The sequence below is a fragment of the Mus musculus genome, chromosome 8, assembly GCF_000001635.26.
Source record: "Mus musculus strain C57BL/6J chromosome 8, GRCm38.p6 C57BL/6J".
Taxonomy (NCBI): domain Eukaryota; kingdom Metazoa; phylum Chordata; class Mammalia; order Rodentia; family Muridae; genus Mus; species Mus musculus.
The window spans coordinates 111,055,753-111,068,052 of NC_000074.6; the positions used below are offsets into that span (position 1 = coordinate 111,055,753).

The 12,300-nt window shown below is 50.0% G+C and overlaps 2 protein-coding genes and 1 non-coding gene across 12 annotated transcripts; 2 read left to right on the forward strand and 1 right to left on the reverse strand.

Annotated features, from left to right (window-relative positions):
- Positions 1–586: 586 nt before the first annotated feature.
- On the forward strand, positions 587–1,912 carry Exosc6 (exosome component 6). The gene has a single exon (NM_028274.4). The coding sequence runs from the start codon at positions 619–621 to the stop codon at positions 1,438–1,440; it is 822 nt and encodes a 273-aa protein (NP_082550.1). The 5' UTR covers positions 587–618; the 3' UTR covers positions 1,441–1,912.
- A 721-nt stretch (positions 1,913–2,633) lies between these two features.
- Positions 2,634–9,407, reverse strand: Gm38523 (predicted gene, 38523). Of its 10 annotated transcripts, XM_011248573.3 has the most exons (5): positions 8,929–9,063; positions 8,586–8,663; positions 5,342–5,487; positions 5,055–5,176; positions 2,945–3,191 (listed from the first exon to the last, which is right to left on the reverse strand). In XM_011248573.3, the coding sequence occupies exons 2-5, from the start codon at positions 8,654–8,656 to the stop codon at positions 3,168–3,170; spliced, it is 363 nt and encodes a 120-aa protein (XP_011246875.1). In that variant the 5' UTR covers positions 8,657–8,663; positions 8,929–9,063; the 3' UTR covers positions 2,945–3,167. The 10 variants fall into 10 exon arrangements, 4 of the variants coding, with proteins under 4 accessions (XP_011246875.1, XP_011246873.1, XP_011246872.1 ...); XR_388027.4 differs by lacking the exons at positions 8,586–8,663; positions 8,929–9,063 and adding an exon at positions 6,540–7,534 and having other exon boundaries at positions 2,634–3,191; positions 5,055–5,173; XR_879198.3 differs by lacking the exons at positions 8,586–8,663; positions 8,929–9,063 and adding an exon at positions 6,436–6,517 and having other exon boundaries at positions 5,055–5,173.
- Positions 6,809–6,879, forward strand: n-TGgcc2. Its single transcript has one exon. It is a non-coding gene; the product is annotated as a tRNA-Gly (tRNA).
- Positions 9,408–12,300: the final 2,893 nt, after the last annotated feature.

Consider the following 12,300-nt stretch of genomic DNA (forward strand, 5'->3'; position numbering starts at 1 on the left):
CACTGTTCTTAGTCTCTTAGGACAACCTCCACCATGCCTGTCCACATGCCTGTTTGAGGCTGCTGATATGAGGTCAGACAACTGATATAGGCAGTATGAACATGTAGGTGTGTCCTACTAACTGCCCCACCCCTACTGCTTTAACCTAAAGTAGGTTCAAGACCCTGGCCCAGCCCTAAAATGCAATTTGTATGAATCTACAAACAGCAGGGTCTGGAAGCAGAGATACTGTCTGCTTATGACAGTTCCTCAGAGTGTTAGAAATATCTAGTTGTACAAAGAGAGATACCGTCCATTTATTAAACAAGTGTTGAAGCAGCCAGAGGACTAATTGCACGAGTAAACAAAAACCTCTCACCTTGGGCAAGCTTATGTGAAACAGTCTGAATGCAAACTTCTAGGAATAACAACAGATCCGTTCCTTAGGACTAGCTAAAGTACCAGCATAGGAGTCCAGCTATACCTCGCCGTTCTTCCTCCACTCCGCTAGGTGGCAGCGCGCACACCTACCGCTCTCCCGATAGGCTCTGCGCGGGCGCGCATCTTTAAGCGAGCGGAAGAGCCGGGTGCGCAAGGGCAGCCCAGCAGGCGGAAGTAGCTCGCACGCCGGTAGCCGCCATGCCGGGAGACCATCGCCGCATCCGCGGGCCGGAGGAGTCTCAGCCGCCGCAGCTGTACGCGGCCGAAGACGACGAGACGCCCGCTGCTCGCGACCCGACGCGGCTCCGCCCGGTGTACGCGCGCGCCGGGCTGCTGAGCCAGGCCAAGGGCTCCGCCTACCTGGAGGCGGGCGGGACCAAGGTGCTGTGCGCCGTGTCCGGTCCGCGGCAGGCCGAGGGCGGCGAGCGCGGCAGCGGCCCTGCGGGAGCGGGCGGGGAAGCTCCCGCTGCCCTCCGGGGTCGCCTGCTCTGCGATTTCCGCCGCGCTCCCTTCTCCGGTCGCCGGCGTCGCGCGCCCCAGGGCGGCGGCGGGGAGGATCGCGAGCTGGGACTGGCGCTACAGGAGGCTCTGGAGCCCGCCGTGCGCCTGGGGCGCTACCCGCGTGCTCAGCTCGAGGTGTCGGCGCTGCTGCTGGAGGACGGCGGCTGTGCGCTGGCCGCGGCGCTCACCGCGGCCGCGCTCGCCCTGGCCGACGCGGGAGTGGAGATGTACGATCTGGTGGTGGGCTGCGGCCTGAGCCTCACCCCGGGACCCTCCCCGACCTGGCTGCTGGACCCCACGCGGCTGGAGGAGGAGCACTCCGCGGCCGGTCTCACGGTGGCCCTCATGCCTGTGCTCAATCAGGTGGCCGGGTTACTGGGCAGTGGGGAAGGCGGGCAGACTGAGAGTTGGACCGATGCTGTGCGCCTGGGCCTGGAGGGCTGCCAGCGCCTCTACCCAGTGCTGCAGCAGTGTTTGGTGCGGGCTGCCCGCCGGAGGGGTGCCGCCGCCCCACCCTGATTGGAAAAAACCGGAGCGACGAGGATTCGAGGACTGCTATCGCCCTTCTCTCCCTAAAGGACCAAGCGCTGATGGTCGCCTGACTCCGCAGAGCTGAGAAACGAAGAGTGGGGCAGTTGGGCGCACAGAACCAAAGCACTGGACAGCTCTGTTGGAAAGGTTTAAAAGGCCGTTGGAAACACGATCCAGTTGGAGAGATTTGAAAGCAGCCATACTCCCAAGTTGGAAAGGACTTGGGCTGGATTTACCTAGTAAATGAGATAAGGGGCTATGGTCTTGTAGGAGATGGACCCAGTGCAGGCCAGCCATTGGCTCCAATACATAATAAACTGATTCTTTTGAGAGGATGGACCAGGGGACTTTGCCTTCTCACTACTCAGAGTAAAACATAAAAACTATTTTATGACTGGAAATACATCTGTTGTGTTTTTTCTTGATACTAGAGTTAGAAACAATGCTGTTCTGAACTGGGTGTGTGTTGAGTCTGTGTTTTCAAGGGCTCCGAGTCATTACTGCCTTAAGTGTTCATATTAGCCCACTGTAACTAAGAAGGGGTGATGTGCTTTGTAGGAGAAACCTCGTGCCCTGGAGCATTGTCTGGGGCAGCTGCTGAGGTGATAAGTCTGAGGAGACTCCAGGACAGCCAGGGCTACACACAGAAACCCCTGTTTTTTGGGGGTGGGGGGAGGGAACTGGAGAGAGTTAAAAGAAGTTCTGGTGCCCCCCTATCCTTTCCTTTAGGACAAAATCATGTCTAGGAGTTGGGTAACTGAAGGATTATGCTCTGGAAGGACGCCCAGTCCCATCCTGGTGTCCTGTCCAGGCTTGGCTCCTGGCACTAAGGCTCAGTGCAGCAATGGACTACTCAAATGGGGACCACCTAAATACTGTGGCATCGCTTACAGCCTGGCTATTCCATAAGGCAGAGCGGGCCTGACCAGGATTATAGGGGCTTTTCTTCACTTAGGGTTGAATTGGAGGAAGCTGTGTGGCACTTATTAAGTAAGGGGTTACTTAATAAGTGTCAAGAAAAAAGTATACATTTTGGCTGGGTGGTGGTGGTACACGCCTTTAATCCCAGCACAAGAGGTTGGTTAGGTTAGCACACACAACCTTACAGCTTGGTGTCACTGTAGGGATGCAAGTGTGTTTCACTACTGTGGCTGCAGAAAAATTGACACACTACCAAGTTTAGTGGTGCGTGGGCAAGGAAGCAACCTTCATTTTGTGAGAGCCAACAGTGTTCACTGGGTTCAGGGCCCTGTCAGGTGCCTCCTGCAAGACCACCACAGTTGAATGAAAATAAAGAGATACTATACTGCTAATCTATGGGGCTTCCCTACCCTGCCCTCAGCAGGACTCATGGAAAAGACCTCAGGAGTTAAATCCACAACCACTGGGAGGTTTCCTGGGTGCTTCAGCACTTTTTTTTTTTTTTTTTTTTTTTTGAGACAGGGTTTCTCTGTGTAGCCCTGGCTGTCCTGGAACTCACTCTGTAGTCCAGGCTGGCCTCGAACCCAGAAATCTGCCTGCCTCTGCCTCCTGAGTGCTGGGATCAAAGGCGTGCGCCACCAACGCCAGCACTTCAGCACTTTCAATGCCCAAGCGCCAGAAAGGTGACTTCAAGTTTCAAGGGAGTGACTTCCAAAAATACAAGGCAAGAAAACAGGCCACTTAAGTACCAGCTGAACAAAGTCTGGAAGGTTTCCCACCTCCTACTGGCTACACTAGTCCGATGCTGGATTCTTCACCTGTAAAGAATAGAGGGGCTGGTTTAGAGAGCAGGAGGCACAACCTGGGAAAGATGGCTAAAATGTGCTCAAATCTAGTTCTTCCATTCCCCTCCTTCAGACCTTTGGGAAGTCTGAGGCTATTCTAGATTCTTTGGGGGATGGGAGGGGTGCTGGAGAGTGTCTAATCTAAGCATACCCACTAACCCAGAACCAGCAGGCAGGAGCAGACATTCTCTCTGCAGCACATTCTTTTCCCAGGACAGTTGTGACTCAGGCCATAGGCAGCAGTGAGGACCTTCCTGAGCCCATGCAGCCTGGGTTAGGCAGGGCTTTATGAGGGAATTCACTGATAACGGAGGAAGTTACAGGAGGGCAGAGAAAATTTAAGGCCCTTTACTGCTACACAAAGGGCCATTACATTTAGATTGTCTCACCCTAGAAACATTAGCATGCCACAGCCCTGGGGAGGCAACCAATGGGATGAGGCCAGAAAGGGGAAGAAAGCCAATGTTTTGTTGTGTTTTGGGGACAGGGTTTCTCTGTGTAGCCCTGGCTGTCCTGGAACTCTGTAGACCAGGCTGGCCTGGAATTCAGAGATCACCTGCTTCTACCTCCCAAGGGTTGGAATTAAACGTATGTGCCACCACCTCCTGGTTCAGGAAATCAAAATTTAACAAGCTTAAAGAGGGAGGGGGGTGGGGGGGGAAGACTTGGCATATGGAATGTACAAAGTACAGTACAAAGTCAGAGTTCCTCTGCCTCCCTTCCAGAAGATGGTATTTCAACCCAAAACTGACCTAACCCAGTGTCCAAATACCTGGCAGTAACCACTGGTATAGCTGAGCCAACCAAACCCAGAGTCAAGGGGCTAAAAAGCAGAGGAGAAGGGAGAAGTGGCTGTCCTAGGGACTGCTCTTGGGTATAGGTTGGTTGTAAGCCTGTACTGGCTGGCTTTGTTTGTCAACTTGACACAAGCTGGAGTTATCACAAAGAAAGGAGCCTCCCTTGAGAAATGCCTCCATGAGATCCAGCTGTAAGGCATTTTCTCAATTAGTGATCAAGGAAGGAGGGCCCCCTGGGTTGGTAGTCCTGGGTTCTATAAGAAAACAAGCTGAGCAAGCCAGAGGAAGCAAGCCTGTAAAGTAACCTCTCTCCATGGCCTCTGCATCAGCTCCTGCTTCCTGACCTGCTTGAGTTCCAGTCCTGACTTCCTTTGGTGATGAACAGCAGTGTGGAAGTGTAAGCTGAATAAACCCTTTCCTCCCCAACTTGCTTCTTGGTCATGATGTTTTCTGTAGGAATAGAAACCCTAAGACAAAACCCATCTGTCCCTACTACTTACTCTCTGTTCCTACATAAACCACATGCTCTGTCTTTGCCCATAAAAAGGCCACAAGGACCCAAGTAAGGTGAAAGAGAGCAGAGCATCCCTAATTACCCCTTGTATTGCCCTGAGCTGCCTGCTTCTTGGTAGGCCCTCTGGCCCTTGGATGCGTGACTCAGTGTTTTGAGAAGTCCTTACTTCCAGGACACCTGTCCCCTTCACTGTCCTTTGTTCCTGTTTAGAGAGCCAACAGTCAAAGTTCGGAGATCCCAGCTGGCTCAATCAGGAGTCTAGCAGTAATCTAGAACTCCAAAGAACAAGAGGGAACCTGAGATGGCTGCTTTGACTCCCGATATCTGGAGGGATCCAGGACAACCTAGAGGTCATAGAGGTCCTCTGGCCATGGGCACAGGCAAGAGAAATTAAGTCCAATGCAGGTAAAGGAGACCTCCAGTCAGAGAAGGACATGAACAGAAGAACCCCAAAGCCCTGGTATCTTCAGGAGCAGGAATAACTGGGACCCATGGAGAGCGTGGCCTGGGAACCCCCTCGAGTACCTGCCCCACGTGCTGGTCTGTCTCCTGCTCCATGGACTCCAGACTCTTCAACAGGCTGTCCACCTGGGCTTTGATCTTGCTCAGCTCCCTCCGGATGGAATCCAACTCCTCGGTCTGGTCTGCTAAGAGGGGGCAGAGTTGATGCCCACATGGCCACGGGGGGGGGGGCACGGGAGCCAGGGGAACTGAGAGCCCTACTGTCAGGGCTTTTCAGTCTTCCCTCACTTCAGATAAGGCTATCCAACTCCTCCCGGGCACTGACGGTGAGGGCTGGGCCCCTCACTCACACTTTATCTGCCTCAGGGGCACATGACCCTTCCTGCAGGCCTTGTGAGTGTTGTAGGTGTTCTTGACCTCTGTACTTAGGTGGGTCCTCCGGCTCTTGGCTGGCACCTGATTGATAAGTAGAGGGGTCCTTTTGCTTTCATCCACCCTAAAGAGACAGGAGAGGAGGGAGCAGTCAAGTCATCCAGGGCCACCTGCCCCTACCCCAGGACACAGCTGGCAAGACCCAGCCACTAACTAGTAGTGTATACCTTCTCTAATCGACTTAGCTCTTCAATTCACAGGTAAGGGAAAACCAGAGTCAGTCTGGCCATCAGCCGAACTTGGAAGAGCAAGTATCCCTCCCTCCGTACTTCTTTACATCTCTCATGTTGCCCGGTTGGCCTCAAACTCTCAATGTAACTGAGGTTGACTTTGACTTTGTCCCCAATCTACCTACACCTGCTGCCCTTTCTTTGACGGTCAGGACTCTTTCCTCAGAAGACACCCTAGGCTCTTGCCAAAGTCATTTTAGGAGACCACACAAACCCTGATTGGACTCTTAACCCCCTCCCCCAACCTCCCAAACACCCCCCCCGTGCCTCCCCCTACCCCCACCCCGCCGCCGATGTTCTAAGTGGCAACAGAGTGACACCCAGTCGGCTGTCCAGCCAGAGCCTGGCCCTCCAAAGGCTCTTCTGCCTGAGCCAGGCACTGCTGATCTTTCGGATCTTTGTCCGGCAAAGGATGAAAGGGAAGTTAAGCCAGAGCCCAAGTTCCTAGTGTGGGTGTGGAGACTTTAATCCTAGCGTGGGAACCGCCAGAATGCAGAGGTCAGCATTAGAGGGGGCTCGGAAGAAAGGTTAAGGCTGCCGCCAAGCCACCTGTCCTTGGCTGCGGGCTGTGGTCGAGCTCTGAAAAGTGAAAAGGTGCCAGGCACTTAAGGGCGGTCTCACCCCTTTTCATACGGAGGGATGAATTATCTATGCAGACAGTTGCATGAATGGCTGGTGCGAATACACAAAACATTAGGTCCTGCCTGGGATGAGGCTGGTGAGCACGTTGAGTTGGAGTCTAGTCTAAACAAAGAAACAATTCCCTAGTGCTGCAGTCTTACGTGCCCAGCTCTAAGGCGACTCCGTGGGCTAAGTGAAGGATAGGATGCCCATCTGCCCTTACAGCCTGCAGGGTCCCCACAATTGGGAAGAGATTTCCGGCCACCTCTGCTTCCTGGCTTCTGGCGGTCTGGGTGGGCGGTTGAGGACACTCAGGGCTGCTTCGGATTCCGGCCGGTAGGAAGATGAAAAAGCCGGCAGGCGCAGGAGGTCAAAGCGGAGAGGGCACGCATTTCTCCTCAACAACTTAGGTCAGATACGAACGATGTTGTATCCATCCAGAGCTCCAGGTGCAGGATTTCAGGAATAACGATGCTTCGTGAGCTAGACCCTCAGAGACTGAACTCAGCCAGGAAAGGCCACTTTTACAGTAAGGCATTGGTGGTTCAGTGGTAGAATTCTCGCCTGCCACGCGGGAGGCCCGGGTTCGGTTCCCGGCCAATGCATATATCTCTTTTCTTAATGGCTTTCTCAAGTAGTCAGAAAAGAACACAAAGAACTAAAAAACTTCAACGGACAGAATAACACTTGTGTGTCTGCAGCCTCGACTAGAAGAGGGAGCCCCTCCCTGCATTGAATCGAGTGCATTGATCATCATCCCCCCTCCCCCGCCCCTCCCCGTCCTTGGCTTTTCCTTTTTCCTCCAAGAGGCGCAATCTCTTGCTAACAGTACCAGGGCTAACAGCTGCAGTCTATCTAAAATCTTGAGTTCCCCCACACAGAAAGTAATGGAAGAAGAAAATTAAAGAAGTTCAAAGAAAATTTAAGAAAGAAGAGAGAAAAGGAGAGAGAGAAATTAAAAGAAAGTAAGAGAGAAACCCAAAACACACCATTTTGTAGGTGTCTCTATAGGCAAAAACCAAACTGCCTCCCAGAGCTCCACTTTGGAAGGAACCAGTGGGGACCATGTTAACAACACACAAGGTCGATGGCTTCTGTGCCTTTTAGCAGAGAAGTCTAGTGTCCTTGGCTCCAGGAATTGAATTCAAGTTGTCAATCTTGGTGGCAGGCACGCTAACCCACTGTTTTGTTTTGTTTTGTTTTGTTTTGTTTTGTTTTCAAGACAGGGTCTCAAAATGTAGCTCTGGTTGTCTGGAGCCCATGTAAGCCAAGACTTGCTCAGACTCACCAAGGTCCATCTGCCTTTGCCTCTCAAGTGCTGGGGTTAAAGACAAGGGCTACAATACCCAGTCGGTTACTATTTTAATATCTGACATGTCCTCTATCCAAGAATTATATAGTAAATGGACTTGTGGTTTAGGGAGACAGTTCCTGATCTACCTATTTTCTCCAGGAAGGATAGTTGTATCCAAATTTTCAACCTCAGCACTTGAAAGTCAGAGGCAGGACGATCTCTGCGAGGTTGAGTCCAACCAGACTACATAGAGAGATTCTGTCTAAAAGTTAATTAAATAAATAATAAATAAGAGGAAGGGAGAGAGGTGGGAAGGGAGGATTAGGGGCAGGTGGGAATGATCAGTGTATGTTGTATGCATGTATGGAACTTTTAAAGATTTTAAGAACATTGTCTTAAAAATAAATAAAATAAAATGTATATAAACACACATGCACACTTACATGCATACAGACATACATACACATGCATGAATGCACACATGCAAATTAATAAATGTGATTTTTAATCCCAGCATTTGGGAGGCAGAGGCAGGCGTATTTCTGAGTTCGAGGCCAGCCTGATCTACAAAGTGAGTTCCAGGACAGCCGGGGCTATACAGAGAAATCCTGTCTCGAACCCCCCCCCCCCCCAAAAGTGATTTTTTAAAAAAAAATTCTAAAGCAATAACAAAAAAGAGGGTTTCCTAAAAATTGTTTGAGACCTGCCAAGCTAAGGACAAGATAACATCTGGAAAAGTTCCCAAACATCTACATTTAGAAAAAAAAGTTTCTGATTCTGCCACAAAAGAGGTTCTCCTTGATGGACTGACTCCCTGAGGATGTCAGCAAAGGCAGCCTCATAGGGTGGAATGCACTCTGTCAGTTAGAGACAGAACCTGAGACTCAGGAGTAAGTCACAGATGCTGAGATGCTGGGTGGGCGGCGCACTTAGGAAACCTTCTAGATTCCTTTTTCCTTCTCAGGGGAACGCATACAAGTAGACAACCAGCCTGCCTTGCTGCCAGGACAGACTCACCAGAAGATGATCCTGTCCCGTGGTCTCTTCTGGCCTGGATGGGCAGAGGCAGGCCTGGGCTTTCCAGCCATGTTCAATCTAATGGAGAGAGATGGGTAGGACAGAGATGAGGATGAAAAGAGGGCCTTAGGAGGTTGGGTCACGTGCACATGTCCGTGCTCAGCCTGGCCTTGGACAAACCCTAGCAACCCCTATCTCAGGCAGTCTGCTCAAGCTCCAGGGAGTCATCTTGAAAGTTCCCTAAAACAAGAATATCTTACATCTGGAAAGGTCACCCTAGTCCCTTCAAACCCAAACCCACGGTCATATTAACCTCACTGCCCAGGCCCTGGAGTTTAGGTACCATCGAAATGCAGGAGGAAGAATGTCCGTGGTCCTTGTGTCCTCTGAGAAGACTCCCAGCCCTGGGCTGGGTTAATGTTTGAGTTCTCTCCTATTACCAGCCAGGGATGGAGAGTGCCTGTGCCAGCCGCCCTGGTCCTAGCCACCACTGCTGCCTGCCCCGCCCTGCCCCCACCCCCACCCCCCACCCCGCACCTGCTTCTGGGCTAAGCCTCAAAGAGCCAGGGTTGCTGGGAGCCAGAAACAAAAGGAACTTTTAAAAATATATTTTTTATTATTGGGGCAGGGCACACACCACTAAGTGCATATGGAGGTGGGACAGTTTGCTGGAGTCATGAGGATAAAACTCAGCTTCTTAAGGAAGCACATTTACCATACTGTAGTGGCTATTCCTGGTTGTCAACTTGACTATATTTGGAATGAACTACAATCCAGAATTGGAAGGCTCACCAGTGACCCTGATCTGGAAGCTTGGAGATAGAAGTTTCTGATCTGGATCTTGGTATGGAGATCTTGAGGCATAGTGGCTATGGATTCCAGAAGATTAACTCTCCGAGAACACACCTTTAATCTGGGCTACACCTTCTGCTGGAGACAATATAAGGACATTGGAAGAAGGGAGTCTTGCTCTTGCTCCTTCACCTGCTTGCTGTGTGAGACTGAGTAACTGCTAGATCCTTGGACTTCCATTCACAGCTACTACTGAACCATTGTTGGGAATTGGGCTGCAGACTGTAAGTCATCAATAAATTCCTCTACTATATAGAGACTATCCATAAATTGTGTGGCTCTAGAGAACCCTAATACACATACCCACTGAGCATCTTGCTAGCCTGAAAAAGGAACTTTTTTAAAATTTTAAATTCATTTTTGCCTTCAGATAAATAAACTCCCAGATTTCAGACAGAGTTTTTTGTTTTTTTGTTTTTAATAAACTCAGAGAGGGCTTGTGCCTGTGCATTCTGAAGGCAGAACAAGGAGAACAGAGAGTTTAGGGTCAGCCTGGACTACAGATCTGTTTGATTTACTTTAATTTTATTTCATAAGCATTACTGGCTTCTCTAGTTACCTAAGAAATATGGGGCTCCTTCTGCCCATGTGTAATCAAGCCCCATAGTTCAATTTGTAGAGCATGTGAGCTGTGCTGCCTCTGCGTCTGGGCTTTTCCTCTCGTTCATTTGTTTTCTTCCTGTTTGTGTAAGACAGCCTTACCTAGTAGACCAGGCTAGCCTCTCTAATTCATGACCCTCTCTCGTAAGTCAACCACCAGAAAGGCACAGGCATTGACCACCATACCAAGAAAAAATTTAAATTCAAGATAACTTGGTTCACATTGCGCATGCCAGAGAGAGAAAGAGAGAGAGAGAAAGAGAGAGAGAGAGAGAGAGAGAGAGAGAGAGAGGTGTCATGCCCAGAGGATGTTTGGTGTCCTGCTCTATATTACCCTCTACCTTATGCCTTTAAGACAGTGTTTCTCATTAAACCTGGAGCTAGACTGGCAGCCAGCAATTTTCCTGATCTGATTCTCTTACTCTCCCACAGCCCTGGGGGGCTGACAAATGTCCTCCACAAACTCATTCCTGCTTAAAGTTGTCAAAATTAATTTCTGTAGCTTACAACCAAGAGTCAGACAAATTCAGCACTGAGAATACATGGAGTGGTAAGAAGCCCTGTAGAAATAGTGAGCAGTCTAAGGCTCGCCAGTAGCCCGAGGACAGTGAAAATCCAGCTAGTGTTAAGGGAAGAGACTCCAGCAGCCCCTGGCATGTTAAAGCAGTTAATCCTGTGGTCCCTTCGAACAGAGAACCCAGCAAAGGCAAGGCTTACAGGACCTAAGGACTCCTGCCATAAAAGGACGAAGATTGGGGCTAGTGAGATGGCTTAGCTGTTAAGAGCACTGACTGTTCTTCTAAAGGTCCTGTGTTCAAATCCCACAACCACCTGGTTGCTCACAACCATCTATAATGAGACCTGACACCTTACACCTTCTTCTGGTGTGTCTGAAGACAGCTACATACAGTGTACTTACATATAACAATAAATAAATTGAAAAAAAAAAAGTCAAGTCAGAATGGTTGTGATTATCTGTAGTGCCCCAGTTAGTAAACCTCATCCATGTATGGTCATGTCTGGTCTCTGGGAAACATGGAACATTGCCCAAGCCCACCACAAGACAGCCTCTTCAGGTGCAAAGCAAAATTATTAGGAAGTGGGTTGGAAACATAGCTCAGTGCTTGCCTAGCATGTAAGAACCTGGGTTTATCTCCAGTACTGAAAAAAAATAAGACATTTACATTCATCATCATATTTGCTCTTTAGGGTTTTTATTTATGCCTCTTTTGTAATATATGTATCATATGAGGACTGCATTGCATGGACACAATTCATTACCAAATATGTAAGCACGTTTAGGTTTTTACAGCCAGATGCTTGCAACCAAACCTACAAAACCACCAGGCATATGACCTACGAAGGACCTTGTAGAGCCACATTTGGAATAGCAGCTTAAAACAAAAAAGGGAATAGCAGCTGAAGCCAGAAAGTATACCAAGGAGGTATCTGCTTGCTGCCAAGGAAAACAAATCTTTCTCTTTCTCTTGAGAAGCCCACCGGGTTTGGTCCCCATTCCTCCCCTGCTCTTGGACATAAGCTGGCGACTCTGAACTGGGACAGCACTCAGCTCTTCCTCCTATCCCCGGAGAAGCAAAATACAGCCTCCCCAACTCTTTGCTTCCCCCATGTGAGTCCCAGATATCTAACTCTGGTCACCAGACTTGGCAGTAAGTACCTTCATCGGCTGGGCTATCTTGCGGCCCCAACTTTTTTATTTGTAAGACAGAGGCTTACACCTTAGCCCACACTGGCCTTCGACTTACTATGCGCCTCAAGTTGGCCTTGAGAAAACTGAGAAGCTTGGACCAGGTGACAAACTTGAGGAGGAGTGGGAGGGAAAGGATAACTGGGAAGTGGGCGGGGCTATCTCACACATGGACGGGGCGGGCCCAGGGTAGTGGGCGGGGCCTCAGGCTTGGACTGACGCCTAAGTGATTCCCAATGGGTTGGAACCAGATTCTTTTTTCTTTTTTTTTAAAGATTTATTGATTAATTGATTGATTATATGTAAGTACACTGTAGCTGTCTTCAGACGCACCAGAAGAGGGCATCAGATCTCATTACGGGTGGCTGTGAGCCACCATGTGGTTGCTGGGATTTGAACTTCGGAAGAGCAGTCGGGTGTTCTTACCCACTGAGGCATCTCACCAGCCCCTGTAACCAGATTCTTGAACAGCTTAAGGTTGCATGGCTTCGCAATATGACTCTAACTACAGGCCAAGGTTAAGGCAAGAACACGTAGGGACTTCTACGCCCAGGC